Source organism: Ursus americanus, chromosome X, assembly GCF_024610735.1.
Source record: "Ursus americanus isolate L20-20 chromosome X, mUrsAme1.1.p, whole genome shotgun sequence".
NCBI classification, from domain to species: domain Eukaryota; kingdom Metazoa; phylum Chordata; class Mammalia; order Carnivora; family Ursidae; genus Ursus; species Ursus americanus.
Window position 1 is genome coordinate 108,049,702 of NC_142164.1, and position 16,932 is coordinate 108,066,633.

The 16,932-nt window shown below is 35.6% G+C and overlaps 1 protein-coding gene across 5 annotated transcripts in view; it reads right to left on the reverse strand.

The window, feature by feature from the left end:
• PPEF1 (protein phosphatase with EF-hand domain 1) overlaps positions 1 to 16,932 on the reverse strand; it is a 101,167-nt gene that overhangs the window by 4,593 nt on the left and 79,642 nt on the right. For 4 of the 5 annotated variants that reach the window (XM_045778018.2, XM_087860385.1, XM_045778016.2 and 1 more), the window contains 2 exons: positions 16,487 to 16,629; positions 5,246 to 5,352 (listed from right to left, as the gene is read on the reverse strand). In XM_045778018.2, the coding sequence (XP_045633974.1) occupies positions 5,246 to 5,352; positions 16,487 to 16,629 (250 nt within the window). Of the gene's footprint in view, positions 1 to 5,245; positions 5,353 to 13,562; positions 13,622 to 16,486; positions 16,630 to 16,932 lie in introns of all 5 variants that reach the window. The other variant, XR_015723496.1, reaches the window with a different exon arrangement.

Consider the following 16,932-nt stretch of genomic DNA (forward strand, 5'->3'; position numbering starts at 1 on the left):
AACATTGCCCAGTACCATATGATTTCACTCGTGAAATTTAAGAAACAAATGAGCAAAGGGAGGGAAAAAGAGAGGCAAACCAAGAAACAGACTCTTAACTGTAGAGAACACACTGAAGGTTACCAGAGGGGAGGTGGGTGGGTGGATGGGCGAGACAGGTGATGGGGATTAAGGAGGGCACATGTCCTGATGAACACTGGGTGATGTATGGAAGTGTGGAATCACTATACTATACACCTGAAACTAATATTACACTGTATGTTAACTAACTGGAACTTAAATAAAAACTCAAAGTTAAAAAAAAAAAAAGAAAAGAGAGAGAACATTGCCAATATTCAAAAGGCCCCCTTGTGGCCTCTCACAATTACTACCACCTCCCACTTTACTAAGGAGAGCTGCTATCCTGATTTCTAACACTATAATTTACCTTTTGTCTTTTTTGATCTATATGTAAATGGAATCATGAAGTATATATTCTGGGGGGAGTCTGGCTTCTTTTGCTTAACACTAAGTTCATGAGAGTCACCCATGTTGTTCCATTCAGTTTCAGCATCTTCATTGTCATTGGTGTATGGTATTCCATGGTGTGAATACACACAATGTATATATCCACCTACTGTTGGTGGACATTAGGGTTATCCCCAGTTCGGGGCTATTACAAACAGTGTTGCTAAGAACATTTCTGTACATGCCCTTTTGGTGCATCGAACCTACAGCTCAATTTGAAAAGAATTTATATCTTGACAACTTCAGCCCTTGAACACAGTAATATCTATCTATTTATTTCAGTCCTTTTTAATTTCTCTTAATAATATTTTAGAAATCTCATACATCAGTCATTAGGTTCCTTCCTCAGTACTTGCTTATCTGCTGTGAATGGTATCTTTTAAGATTTTCATTATCTAAAAGTTAATTCCTAGCTATACCAGTTATCAGTTTATTCCTGCTCAGCTCCAAATCTACCCTTCTTTGCCCTGTTTTGTGACACTGGAACTGAAACCTGTAAATATTTCTCTTTTGGCAGCTGGTATAATGTCAGTAGAGGGTACAGGAAGAATGCTCTAAGACTTGGCAGAAGAAACGCTTCTGGTATGCTTTCCTTCTTGCTTTTACAGCACAGCATGGTTGCCAGAGGTATGTGGGAAATGCATTGGCACCCACTATCTAGTCAATTTCACTGGCACCACAGTGAATGCCTTCCTTGCCAGGAGTGTGTGGGAGACTCAGTGGTACACAGTCCAGAGGGTTTTGCTGGCACCCCAGTGGGTTGCTCCATCCTCTTCAGTCCTGGCCCCCAGCTATAGACCAGCTTTGACATGGGATGCCTCAGTGAACTTCCACCCCATCTAGTGGGCTACAGTCGCTCCCTCTTCAGTGAGGTCTGAATCTTAGCCTTCGTGGGGGTAGGGGACTCTTCCAAGTTTGTTCCTTCCTTGGGTACACTCTCTCAGCCTTAGAGATAGCAGCTGTTCCCTACAATTTCTATTCCTGTATTCTTTAGAGTTCTCTTTTAGCCATTTTAGTAATTAATCACCTTTTACTAGTTAGTAATTCTTTATATTAAATTTCTCTGTTCAAATTATTGCTGTGGTTTCTGTCTCAAGAGACTCTAACCAATATACTAATATATGGAAATGCAATCAATTTCTGTGTATTGACTTTGTGTTCTACTTGTTAAATTCACTTATTAATTCTAAGTTTTTCTGTGTCTTTATTTGGGTTTTCTGAATACTCAGTTATGTTGTCTACACATAGTAACATTTTATTTCTTCCTTTTTAATTCTTATCATCTTATTTAACTTGCCTTATTGCAGTAGCTAGCATCCCTAGTACAATGTTGAACAATCTTGAGAGTAGACATCTGTATTAGTTTCCTACTACTGCTGTAACAAATTACCACAGACTTAGTGGCTTAAAACAACACAAATTTATTCTCTTAAAGTTCTGGAGATTAGAAATCCAAAATCTGTTTGCTGGGCCAAGTCAAAGTGTCAGCAGGGCTAGTTCCTTTGGGAAATTCTGATGGGAGGATCCATTTTCTTCCCCTTTTCAGCTTCTAAAGGCTGCCTATATTCCTTGGCTTGAGGCATCTTCCTCTATTTTCAGGGTGTATCATTTCAATATTTGCTTCTATCAGCACATCACCTTCTCCTCCAACTCTGACTCCTCTCACATCCCTCTTATAAGAACCATTGTGATTATATCAATTCCACCTAGATAATGCAGGTTAGTCTCCTTAGGTCAAGATCATTATTTTAATCACATCTACAAAATCCCTTTAGCCATATAAGGTAACATTCAGAGATTCTGGGAATTAGGATGTAGACACATTGGGGGATAGGAATTATTCAGCATCTTTCTCTCATTCCCAATCTTAGAAGAAGAGGTTTCAACATTACTCCATCAAGTGTGCTATTTTCTATAGGCTTTGTTAGATATCCTTTATGAGATTAAGGAAATTTGCTTCTATTTTTAGTTTTCTAAGTGTTTTCTAAAGCCATGAAACCAAGGTAAAATACATCCAACAAGTTTTTCTTATTTTGAGAGAATCATGACTTCTTTAATTTAGTTAAAGCAGTGAATTACACTGATTAATTTCTGAATATTAAAACAACCTAGAATTCCTAGCATTTCTAGAATAAACCAAACTTTGTTGTGCTCTATTAACCTTTTGCTATTATTTCATTTAGGATTTTTTTCATCTAAATTTATGAGTGAGATTACCCATTAATTTTCCTTTTCCATAATGTTTTTGTTACATTTTGGTATCAAGGTTATGCTGACCTCCTAAAATAATCTTGGAAATATTCCTTCTATTTCCATTCTCTGGAAGAGTTTGTGTAATACTGGTTTTATTCTTAAATGTATATTGTAATAGCTAATGAAACTATCCGAACTAAGGTTTCTTTGTGGCAAGCTTCAAAATTTCAGATCCCATTTTCTTCAACAGTTATAGGATTGTTCAGATTTTCTATTTTTTTGTGTGTGTCCGTTTTGGTAAGAGAGAGAGAATGTGTGTGTGTGTACGTATTTTAGGAATTTGTCCATTTAATCTAAAGTGTCAATTATTAGCATAAGAGTTTTTATAATACCTCTTATGAGCTTTTTAATATCTGTAAAGTCTGTAGTAATATCTCCCCTTTCAATTCTGGCATTGGTTATTTCTCTTTCTCTTTCTCCTTACCAGTGTTTTATCAACTTTACCAGTTTCTTCAAAGAATCTTTATTTTTTTACTTTGTTGATCAGTTTCATATTTTAAAATATTAAAATATATGCATGTTCAGTGCTTCTCTAACTTGCATCTTATAAGTTTCAATATGTTGCATTTTCATTATCATTCAATTGCAGAATTCTAATTTCCACTGTTATTTCTCCTTTGATCTGAGTTACTTAGAAGTGTATTTCTCATTTCAAAGCCCCAGGGAATTTTCTGGCTACCTTCTGTCAATTCACTATGATAGAAAATGTATTCTGTATATTTCGAATACAAAATTTGTTGAGATTTGCTTTCTGTTCCAATTTATAATCAATTTTTGTAAGTGTTCCATTTGTGCTTGACAAAAATGTATATTCTGCAATGTTGGGTGCAGGATTCTATATACATCTTTTAGGGAAAGTCTGCTAATCTTTTTGTCAGTTAATTCTTTTAGTTAAAGGAGTATTAAAATCTCCCAATATGATGGTAGATTTTTCTACTTCTATTTGTTCTGTTCGTTTTTTTACATATTTTTGAGGCTATATTAATCGGTACATACACATTTAGTATGGATTCAACTGGCAAACTGAATATTTTATCATCATAAAGTGTCCCTTTTTATTTCTAGTAATGTATATTTCCTTAGAGTCTACTTTGTCTAATATTAATAGAGCTGTTCCAACTTTGATTTTGTTAGTATTTTCATGTTATATCTTTTCCTAAATTTTATTTTCAGTGTTTTGTGTATATGATTCCACTGTCTACTGGCTTCTATTGCAACTATTGAGAAGTCTGATAACAGTCTAATTGTTTTCTCTTTGTAGCAATGTGTACTTCTCTCTGCTTTTAAGATATTTTTATTTGCTGTTGGTGCTCTGTAGTTTCTCCACAAGTGTGTATAGGTGTGAATTTAATTTTTTTATCCTGTTTGAGAAACACTATACCTCTCTACCTGTGAATATGAGTTGCTCATCAGTTCTGGAAAAGTCTCAGCCGTAATCATGTCAAATATATCCTCTCTTACAGTCTCTCCTCCTGGGACCCTGAGTAGATGTATGTTAGACTTTTACTGTCCATAACTCTTAATCTTTCTAATTCTTTCTTAAGCAATGTCTACTCTTCTGTTTAACCCATCCATTATGGTTTTTTTTAACAAGTATATTTTTATACCTATTTGGTTCTTCAAATCATTTTCAAATGCATGTCTGCAATTCCATCTTTTATTTCTTTAAACATTTCTTAGTTGTTTGTATTTGTATTTGATAATTCTAATATCTGATATCTTTAGGGAACTAAATCTGTAGTTTGCTGTTTCTACTGACTCTTACTCATGGTAGCTTGTCTCCCTGTTTGTTTCATGATCTTTGGTTATGAACTCGTGGTTGATCTTACTCTCGGGATATATTAGTGGCCAAAATTACGGATGCATCCCTTGAACATGGGTTTGCACTTGCTTGCCAAGAGTCAGGAGGCACTACAAACACAAGCCTACCATAGCCACTTTGAGGGCCCAAGCTTGATGTAGAAGTCTCAGATCCAGCTTATCCATCTTTCTGTTATCCCATGGTTTAGTCTCAGGATTGAATGTTACACCAAAATTAGCATTTGCCCTCAGGACAATCTACCATTTTGGGCTTGCTTGCTGCTCCATGCTCCCATATGTGGTTTCAAAAAACCTTTCAAGAGGAAAGAAAATGTTTCCTAGATATTTATCTTACTGTGAGACTAGTAGATGCATCAAAATTCTGTATCCTCTAGAATATAGCTGTTTCTTAACAGGAGGGCCTTATAGAGTATTTACTCTGAGATACGACCAGAAGAGAAGGGTTGTTGTTTTAAGTTGAAAGAAACTTACTGCAAAGGAGGAATGTGGCTTTTTTCAAGCACATAATGGATTATATTTTATTTTTATCTCTATCTTTCCTTGCTAGTAAAAATAGAAAACTGAAATCTTGAGAACCAAAAAAAAAAAAAAAAGAAAAAAAGAAAACTGATTTGTATGTAAGCTGGTATGTTAAGAAATGGTAAGCATTACATAATTTTATTACCTGATTTACTGCGGTCTTGAAGTTGGAAAGCACGAATGAGGTCAGTTTTTCTTGAAATCATTCTCTCTTTCAATATCCTGATGGCACTACTCTCAATAGCATTCACCCTATGTTAACAAAACAATTATTAGGTGAAAGACACATAAATCATCCCACTGTGTCTTGTTTTAATGTGTTATGTTACCACTTACCAGTTTCTACATCAAATGAATTGCCTAATTTCACACACGCCCTGTTACTAGGTGGTCAGTGTGCACGTATTATGAAATTTTAAAAGGATTACCACTGGCGTTTTCTTTTTTATTTCAAAGATTTACACAAGCAATTGATGTCTGAGCATATCCAAGATAATTTTTAAAAACAAGAAAAATAAAGAGGGACTTGCTATAGCAGACACTACAATTTCCAGTGAAGTTGCTTAAATCAAACAATAGGTATTGACAGAAGAGAAGACAGATGCACGAGCAGAACATAATAGCAACTGCATAAACTTAGTGAACTATATATGGCAACAATATATATGACAAAGGAGGTATTACAATTCAGTAGAAAAGGGCAATTTTTTTTAACATGGTGCTAACATAGTTATCTGTCTGGATGCTAAACCACCTCGACCATTTACAAAAATAAATTCTAAATAAAGGAGGAAGAGAGAAATAAAGTAGCTATGAGTCATATACCCCCTCCCCCCAAAAGCAAAATGGCAGAGGTAAATCCAGCCATATCAATAATAACATCATATGTGAATAGATTTTAAAAAATCAAAAAGCAGAGACTGTGAGACTGGATTTTTACAAAAAGACCCAACTGTATGTTTTCTACAGGAGATACACTTTAGCTTCAAAGATACAAAGAGCTTGAAAGAACAACAACAAAAAAGATGTATTATGCAAACATCAACCATAAGAGAGTTAGAGTGGCTATACTCATAGTGACAGAATAGACTTGAAGACAAAATATATTACTAGAGATAGAGGGATATAAAATATAAAAGAGTCAGACAAGAAGATAAAACAATTGTAAACATATATGAACCCAACAACAGAGCCAAAACTATATGAAGCAAAAACAGAGTTGAAAGGAGAAATAGACAATTTAACAATAATAGTTGGGGACTTCAATATTCTACTTTCAATAATGGATAGAACAATGAGGCAGAAAATAAAAAAGGATATAAAAGACTTGAACAGCACTATAAACCAACTGAATTTAACAGATACGCATAAAACACTCCACCCAATAACAGAGTATACATTTTTCTAAAGCACATGTGGAACACTCTCCACAATAGATCCTATGCTAGGCCACAATATAAGTCTCAATAGATTTAACATGATCAAAATAATACAAAATATCTTTTCTGACTATAAAGGGAATAAATTAGAGATTAATAACAGAAAGAAATTTGGGGAAATCACAAATACAAGGAAATTAAACAACACAATCCTAAATAACCAATGGGTCAAAGGAGAAATCACAAGAGAAATTAGAAAATACTTTAAGATAAATGAAGATTAAAACACAATATGTCAAAACATATGAGACACAACCAAAACAGTGCTTAGAGGAAAATTTATAGCTATAAATGCTTATATTAAAAAAGTTCTCAAATCGATAACATAATCTCTGCCTTCAAAAACTAGAAAAAAAAAGAGTAAACCAAAAGAAAGCAGAATGGAAAGAATAAAGAATAGAGGAAAACTACAGGCATAAATGTTTTACAGTACTTCACAGGTATTTTTCCATATTGAAGGTTTGTGGTAACCCTCCATCGAGCAAGTCTATCCGCGCCATTTTTCGAATAGCATTTGCTCACTTTGTGTCTCTGTGTCAGATTTTGGTAATTCTCACAATATTTCAAACTTTTCCATTATTATTTTACTGGCTATGGTGCTCTATGATCAGTGATCTTTAATGTTAGTATTGTAATCTTTTGGGGGTGCCACAAACTATGCCCATATAAGACAGCCAACTTAATTGATAAATATTGTACCTGTTCTGACTGCTCTACTGACCAGTCATTCCCCCATTTCTCCCTTTCCTTGAGCCTCCCTTTCCCCCGAGACACAACAATATTGAAATTAGACTAATTTATAACCCTACAATGGCCTCTAAGTGTTCAAGTGAAAGGGAGTCACAGGTCTCTCACTTTGTATTTTTTAAAGTTTTTTTGTTTTTGTTTTTTTGTTTGTTTTTGGTTTTGGTTTTTTTTGTTTTTTTTTTTTAGTAATCTCTACACCCAATGTGGGGCTCAAACTCACAACCCCGAGATCAAGAGTCATTTGACTGAGCAGCCAGGTGTCCCTCACTTTAAATTAAAAGCTACAAATGATTAAGCTTAGTGATGAAGGCATGCTGAAAGCCAACAGAGGCTGAAAACTAAGCCTCCTGTGCCAAAAAGCTAACCAAGTTGTGAATGAAAGGAAAAAATTTTAAAGGAAATTAAATTGCTATTCCAATAAACCCAAATGATAAGAAAGTGAAACAGCCTTATTGCTAATATGGAGAAAAGTCTAAGTGGTCTGGATGGAAGATCAAACCAGCCACAGTATTCTCTTAGACCAAAGCCTAATCCAGAGCAAAGTCCTAACTCTCTTCAATTCTATGAGGGCTGAGAGAGGTGAGGAAGCTGCAGAAGAAAGGTTTGAAACTAGCAAAGGTCGGTTGATGAGGTTTAAGGAAAGAAGCCATCTCCATAATATTAAAGTTCAAGGTGAAGTAGCAAGTGCTGATATAGATGCTGTAGCAAGTTATCCAGAAAATCTGGCTCAAATAATTAATGAAGGTGGCTCCACTAAACAACGGATTTTCAATACAGATGAAATAGCCTTCTACTGGAAGAAGATGCCATCTAGGACTCCCATAGCTAGTGAGAAGTCAGTGCCTGGCTTCAAAGCTTCCAAGGGCAGGCTGACATTCTTGTTAGGGGCTAATGCAGCTGGTGACTTTAAGTTGAAGGTGATGTTTATTATTTTTTTAAAGATTTTTTTAATTTATTTGAGAGAGAAAGAGGGAGCACAAGCAGGGGCAGAGGGAAAGGGAGAAGCAGACTCCCCACTGAGCAGGGAGCCTGACAGGAGGCTCGACTCCAGGACCCTGGCATCGTGACCTGAGCCGAAAGCAGATGCTTAACCAACTGAGCCACCCAGGCACCCTGAAGGCAATGTTTATTTACCATTCTGAAAATCCTAGGGCCTTTAAAAATTACGCTAAATCCATTCTGCCTGTGCTTTATAAATGGAACAAAGCCTAAATGACAGCACACCTGTTTACAACATGGTTTACTGAATATTTTAAGCCCATTGTTGAGGCCTACTGCTCAGAAAGAAAGATTCCTTTTAAAATATGCCTGCTCAATGACAATGCACCTGGTTATCTGAGCGCTCTGATGGAGATGTACAGTGAGACTAATGTTTTTGTGACTGCTAACACCACATTCATTCTACAGCCCATGGATCAAGGAGGAATTTAGACTTTCAAATCTTATTATTTAAGAAATACATTTTATAAGGCTATAACTGCCATAGATAGTGATTCCTCTGATTGATCTGGGAAAAGTAAATGGAAAACATTCTGAAAAGGATTCACCATTGTTGATGCCATTAAGAACATTCGTGATTCATGGGAAAAGGTCAAGTATCAACATTAACAGGAGTTTGGAAGAAGTTGATTCCAACCCTCATGGATGACTTTGAGGGGTTCAAGACTTCAGTGAAGGGAGCAACTGCAGATGTGGTGGAAACCACAAGAGAACTAAAATTAGAAGTGGAGCCTGAAGATGGGACTGAATTGCTGCCATCTCAGGATAAAATTTTAATGGATGACGAGTTGCTTCTTATGGATGAACAAAGAAAGTGGTTTCTTGAGATGAATCTACTCCTGGTGAAGATGCTGTGAAGGTTATTGAAATGACAACAAAGGATTTAAAATATTATATACATTTAGTTGATAAAGCAGCAGCAGGGTTTGAGAGGACAGACTCCAATTCTGAAAGAAGTTACTGTGGGTAAAATGCTGTCAAACAGCATCCCATGCTACGGAGAAATCATTCATGAAAGGAACATCCAATCAATTTAGCAAATTTCACGTTGTCTTATTTTAAGAAATTGCCACAGCTACCCCAACCTTCACCAACCATCACCCTGATTAGTCAGCAGCCATCAAGATTTAGGCAAGACCCTCCACTGGCAAGATGATGACTGGCTGAAAGCTCAGATGATGACTAGCATTTCTTTTAGCAATACAGTATTTTAAAATTAAAGTATATACATTGTTTTTTGGATATGCTATTGCACACTTAATAGACTACAGTATAATGTAAATATAACTTGTATATGCACTGGGAAACTGAAAAATTCTCCTGACTTGCTTTATTGTAATATTTGTTTTATTACAGTGGTCTGAAAATGAACCTGCAATATCTCTGAGGTGTGCCTGTAAATGAAATAGAAAACATGAAAACAATAGAGAAAATCAATGAAGCCAAAAATTGGTTCTTTGAAAAGATCAATAAAATTGACAAAACTTTAGCTAGACTGGCCAAGAAAAAAAGAAAGAAGGACTCAAATTTCTAAAATCAGGAATGAAAGAGGGGAATCACAACTGATCTCACAGAAATGAAAGATTATAAAGGAAGACTATAAGCAATTGTACACCAACAAATTAATCCAGATAAAATGGACAAATTCCTATAAAGATACAAACTACCAAAACTAAGAAGAAATAGAAAACCTGAACAAACTTGGAACAGATAAAGAGACTGAATAAGTAATCAAACAACCTCCCATGAAAGCTCAGGATGAGATGGCTTCACGGTGAAGTCTACCAAATGCTTATAGAAGAATTAATACCAATCATTCACAAACTCTTCCAAAAAAGAGAAGAGGTGGGCGTACTACCCATCTTATTATATGAAGCCAGTATTTTAGCCTGATACCAAAACCAAAGATCACAAGAAAACTACACATCACAACATCTCTTATGAATATAGATGGAGGGGCATCTGGCTGGCTCAGTCAGTAGAGCATGTGACTCTTGATCTCAGGGTTGTGAGTTCGAGCCCCATGTTGGGCGTAAAGATTACTTGAAAAATTTTTTTAATTAAAAAAAATATATAGATGGAAAATCCTCAAAAAAATACTAGCAAACTGCATCCAGCAATATATAAAAGGGATTATATAACATGAACAAGTGGGATTTATCCCAGGAATGCAAGGTTTGTTTAATATCTGAAATAAACAAATGTAATACACCATATTAATGAAATAAAGAACAAAAACCACATGATCATCTAAATAGATGCAGGAAAAGCATTTGACAAACTCTAACACTCTTTTGTGATAAAAACACTCAACAAATTAGGCATAGAAGGGAACTTCCTCAATCTGGTACACTAACGGTGAAAGACTGAATGTGTCCCTCTTAAGATCAGGAACAAAGCAAGGATATCTGCTCTCACCATGTCTAGTCAACATTAGTCTAGAGGGTCTAGCCAGGACAATTAAGCAAGAAAAAGAAGTAAAAGGCATCCAGACTGGAAAAGAAGTAAAACTGTTTTCATTCATAAATAATATGATCTTATATATAGAAAATCCCAAGGAATCTACTAAAAACTAATAGAACTAATAAACGAGTTAATCAGGATTGTACAACATACAAAAATCATTTGTATTTCTATACGCTAGAAATGAACAATCCAAAAATGTATATTAAGAAAGCAATTCTACTTACTATAGCACCAAAAAGAATAAAATACTCAGAAATGAATTTAACAAAAGAAGTCCAAGATTTTTACACTGAGAAACCAAAATTTTGTTCAAGAAAATTAAAGATCTAAATAAATAGAACAATATCCCGTGTTCATAGACTCAAAGACCTAGTATTGTTAAAATGGCAATAGCCAGGGTTACCTGGCTGGCTCGGTCAGTTAAGCGTCTGACTCTTGGTTTCAGCTCAGGTCGGGATCTCAGGGTCATGATCTAAGAGTCATAAGATTGAGCCCCATGTTGGGCTCTGTGCTCAGCAGGGAGTCTGCTTAAGATTCTTGCTCTCCCTTCCCCTCTGCCCCTCCCATCCAGCAAACAAACAAACAAACAAACAAACAAATAAATAAATAAATAAATTTTAAAAAATCTTTTAAAAAATAAAAATAAAATAAAATAAAATGGCCACCAAATACACCTATGGATTAAAAATCCCAGCTGGCATTTTTGTAGAAGTTGACAAGCTGATTCTAAAATTCATATGGAAATGCCAGGGTGTCAGAATAACTGAAAAAGTCTTAGAAAACAAGAATAAAGTTCAACTCACAGTTCCCAGTTTCAAAACTTACTACAGAGCTATAGTAATCAGGACCATGTGTTACTTGCATTAGGATAGACCATAGATCAATGGAATACAAGTTAAAGTCCAGAAATAAACCTATACCTTTATGGGCAATTGACTTTTGACAAATGTGCCAAGACAATTAAGTGGGAGAACAGTCTTTCCTACTGATGGTGCTGGGACAACTGGATAGCCACATGTAAAAGAATAAAGATAGAGCCCTACCTTACACCATGCACAAAAATTAACTCAAAATGGATCAGATACCCAAATGTAAGAGCTTAAGCTATAAAATTCTTAGAAGAGAATATAGGAATAAATCCTCATACCTTTGGGTTAGGCAATGGCTTCTTAGATACAACACCAAAACCACAAGCCAAAAAAAAAAAAAAAAAAAGAGAGAGAGAGAGAGATTGGATTTCACCAAAATTAAAAATTTTTGTGCTGCAAATAATACCATCAAGAAAGGGAAAAGATACCCTGCAGAATGAGAGAGACTATCTCCAAATCATTTATCTAATATGTGATGTGTACATAGGATATATAAAGAATTCTTACAACACCATAATAAAAAGAGTAATAACTGAATTAAAAATTGAAAAAAGGAGGGGTGACTGGGTGGCTCAGTTGGTTGAGTGTCTGCCTTTGACTTGGGTCATCATCCCAGGGTCCTGGGATAGAGGCCCGCATCAGGCTTCCTGCTCGGAGGGGGAGTCTGTTTCCCCCTCTCCTTCTGCCCCTCCCCCTCCTTGCTCTCTCTATCTCTCTCTCAAATAAATGAATAAAATCTTTTTTAAAAAATTGAAAAAGGATCTGACATAGACATTTCTCCAAAGAAGTAAGCAAATAACCAGTAAGTACATACAAAGGTCCTCAATATCACCGGTCATTAGAAAAATGCAAATCAAAACCACAATGAGGTTCTCTCTCACATTCCTTAAGATGGCGACAATAAAAAAGATCATAATAAGGGTTGACAAGGATGTGGAAAAACCGGAATCCTTATACACTGCTGGTGGGAATGTAAAATCATGCAGACCCTTGGGAAAAAAAAGCTTAAAAGTTACTCAAAATGTTAAAAATAGTGTTACCATATAATCCAACAATTCCACTTTCAGGTATATACCCAAGAGAAATGAAAACATATGTATGCAGAAAATCTGTCCACCAATGTTCAAAACATTATTATTCATAATAGCCAAAAAGTGGAAAAAACCCAAATATCTATTGATGGTCTGATGAATGGTCAAAGAAAATGTGAACTATTCAAGCCAAAGCAATCTTGAAAAATAAAAATAAAACTGGGTTATTACAATTCCAGACTTCAAGCTATATTACAAAGCTGTAGGAATCAAAACGATATGTTACTGGCACAAAAATAGACACATAGGTCAATAAAACAGAATAGAAAACCCAGAAATAAACTCACAATTATATGGTCAATTAATCTTCGACAAAGCAGGAAAGAATATGCAATGAGGAAAATACAGTCTCTTCAACAAATGGTGTTGGGAAAAGTGGACAGCTACATGGAAAGAATGAAACCACTTTCTTACACCATACACAAAAATAAACTCAAAATGGAACAAAGACCTAAATGTGAGACCTGAAACCGTAAAAATCCTAGAAGAGGGCACAGGCAGTAACCTCTCTGGCATTAGCCATAGCAACTTTTTCTAGATAGGTCCTCTGAGGCAAGGGACACAAAAGCAAAAATAAACTACTGGGACTACATCAAAATAAAAAGCTTCTGCACAGCAAAGGGAACAATCAACAAAACTAAAAGACAACCCGTGGAATGGAAGAAGATATTTGCAAATGACATATCTGACAAAGGGTTAGTATCCAAAATATATAAAGAACGTATCAAACTCAACATCCAAAAAACAAATAATCCAATTAAGAAATGGGCAGAAGACAAGAACAGACATTTCTCCAAAGAAGACGTACAGACGGCCAACAGACACATGAAAAGATGCTCAACATCACTTACCATCAGGGAAATGCAAATCAAAACCACAATGAGACATCACCTCACACCTCTCAGAATGGCTAAAATCAAGACAAGAAACAACAAGTGTTGGCAAGGATGCGGAGAAAGGGGAACCCTCGTGCACTGTTGCTGGAAATGCAAACTGGGGCAGCCACTGTGGAAAACAATATGAAGGGTCCCCAAAAAGTTAAAAATAGAAATACCTTACAATGCAGCAATCACACTACAGGGTATTTACCCAAAGAATACAAGCACACTAATTCAAAGGGATATGTGTACCCCTACGTTTATAGCAGCATTATTTACTATAGCCAAGATATGGAAGCAATGCAAGTGTCCATCGATTGATGAATGGATAAAGAATAGTGGCATATATACACAATGGAATATTACTCAGCCATAAAAAGAATGAAATCTTGCCATCTGCAACAGCATGGATGGAGCTAGAGAGTATATACTGAGTGAAATAAGTCAGAGAAAGAAAAATACCATGTGATTTCACTCATATGTGGAATTTAAGGAACAAAACAAATGAGCAAAGGAAGAGAGAGAGAGAGAGAGAGAGAGAGAGAGAGACAGAGAGAGGCAAACCAAGAAACAGACCCTCAACTATGGAGAACAAAGTGATGGTTACCAGAGGGGAGGTAGGTGGGGAGATGGATTAAATAGGTGATGGGGATTAAGGAGTGCACTTGTGATGAGCACAGGGTGATGTATGGAATTGTTAAATCACTATATTGTACACCTGAAGCTACTGTAATACTATGTGTTCACCGTACTGCAATTAAAAACTTTAAAATTTTCGGGGATGTACTGTATGGTGACTAACATAATATAATAAAAAATCATTATTAAAAAAAAAACTTTAAAATTTTTTTTAATTAAAAAAAAAGAAAATGTGGTTTATTCATATAATGGAATATTATTCAGCCATAAAAAGGAATGAAGCATTCATACGTTACAATGTGAATGAACCTCAAAAACATTGTGCTAAGTGAAAGAAGCCAGTCACAGAAGACCACACATTGTGTGATCCCATTTACATGAAATGTCTAGAATAGGTAAATTTATAGAAACAGAAAGCAGATTACTGGTTGCCTAGAATTGTGATGGGGGAGGTGACTGGTGACTGCTAATGGGTTCAAGTTGTCTTTTTAGTATGGCAAAATGTTTAAAAACTAGATTATGGTGATGGTTGCACAACTCTGTAAATATACTATCAGTGAATTGTATATTTTAAATTGGTCAACTTTATGGTATGTGAATTATGTCTCAACAAAGCTGTTAAATTGAGATTAACTTACTAATATAAGAAAATACAACATATATAAACTTGCTGTGGAGCCATTTTTCTAACAAAGATGAAAATCCGAAAGATAAAATGAAATTATACATATAAATGTGATTTCATAGAACTAAAGTAAAACGAAAACACCAACAAAACAGTTGCAATGTAAGTATAAAAATCCTCAATCGCTCATTTGCAAAGAACTCCTGAAAGTTGATCAGAAAATGAAAACCCACTATAAAATGGGGGAATAATATAAATAGGAAATTCAAAGAAGAGAAAAATGCAATGTCCAAAAACATAAGATGGGCAAACTTAGCTATGTAAAAAATGCTAATTAAAACAATGAGATTTACCGTTTTGATCCATCAGCTTGGCAAAAATTAAGAAGTGTAATAATATCTAAGACTAATGAGGATGTGGAAAAATTGGTATGTTGTTTTTCAGACTATTGTTAAAATTCTTTTGGAGTATCTAGCAAAATTTTAAACCATAAACCATAAATTCCACATTTTGAAATTTCATGTAAAAAAAGCACTAAAACTTATGGCTGTATGTATGCATGTATGTATGTATGTATACACACACACAGAGAGAAGTGTTTGTTATATATAGCATTGTTTTCAAGTGCAAAGCCCTGGAACCAATCTGGATGGCTATCACTTGAATAAGATTTAGTCACTCCATAATTGTTACAGCACATCTACTAGAAAGATTGAGTTAGGTCTATGTGTATTAACTTGAAGTGATGTTCATGATATCATCTTTAGAGAAAAAGTCAGTTGTAGAATAGAGTGTGCTGTGAGATTCTATCTTTGTTAAAAAAGAAAAAAAGTATGTATGTTGCTGACTGCCTTTCTCCTCCCCCTGGGAACTGCATTTGATGAGGGAAAGGACTTTTGCCTGTTTTGTTCATTGCTATATTGCCTGTGCCTAGAACAGTGTGTGATACACAGTAGGTGCTCAAAATTTTTTAAATTCGATGAATATAATGGTTTGTCTATTTCTGTAGGAGCAAGAAGAGGGAAAAAATGTCCACTCTAGGCTATCAATTTCAGTTCCCTCTGGGGAAAAGGATTATTAAGAAGGCGGGCGAGAGAAGATCATTAGCATTTTATGTATACATCTTTGTTTGGTCTCACTTGTTAACAACAAACATACTTGTTTTATAATGAAAACTTCTTAAAAATATCATGTTGAATGGAGAAAAGGAAGAGAAGCTATGGATGCCATCACTTGGAGAGACACTCAACTCCTGTCATCATACACTTCCGGATAGAAAAGAGACCAAGAGGCAAGAGCACACAGGGCTGTTTGGGGGGCAGGGAGGGTTGTCGGCTGTGGGGCTGTGGGACTGGGTGGATGTGGGGACCTTCTTAACATTCAATTAGAGGCTGCTCGTAGACACTGATTGCTTTACCCATTTAAAGAGACATACGAATTGAAAATTGCTCCTCTTGGTTTCAAATATGAATGCGTTCAGCACTTGGTGTCTGGAACTAATTCTACTGTGTTTATACCAGTGAGTCACCAGGAAGTGGTTGTCTTTACTCTCGTGGCCACTCTTAGTCACTCTGGACTGGTTCTACTTGGTCACCAGTACCAGCGCTCAGAATTCTCCTTAGAGCATACACACCTTTGGTAAAGAGGCCTTGAGCAAGTTGTCCTAGTTACTTGGTACTGGAAAAATCGAGGGGTCATATCACAACACAGTTTGATGTAAGCTCCTCGATTGCTGCCTTCTTCATAATAATTAGAAGCAGAAAATACGGTAACAACCTGATTAAAGAAAAAGAGGGCCAGGTTCACAGAGAGTTAGTTCTCAAAAGGTCCTTCAATAAAGGCAGAAATAGCTCAATTCCTAAAAAAGCAAAAACCAAACAAAGATCCAAATCCATACAAATTATCCAAGTCTGACAGGATTTTCTGTGACTCCACTGGAGAGCAACAAGACTTTAAATCAGTGGCCCCGGGGATACTCACTTCTGGCCGCAGAGCCTTGCAATCCTGTGTACAATTTCATTTCTGTATCTTAGAATTCCACTTAATGCTTGGTTTTGCAAATTCTAATTTTCCAAGCGG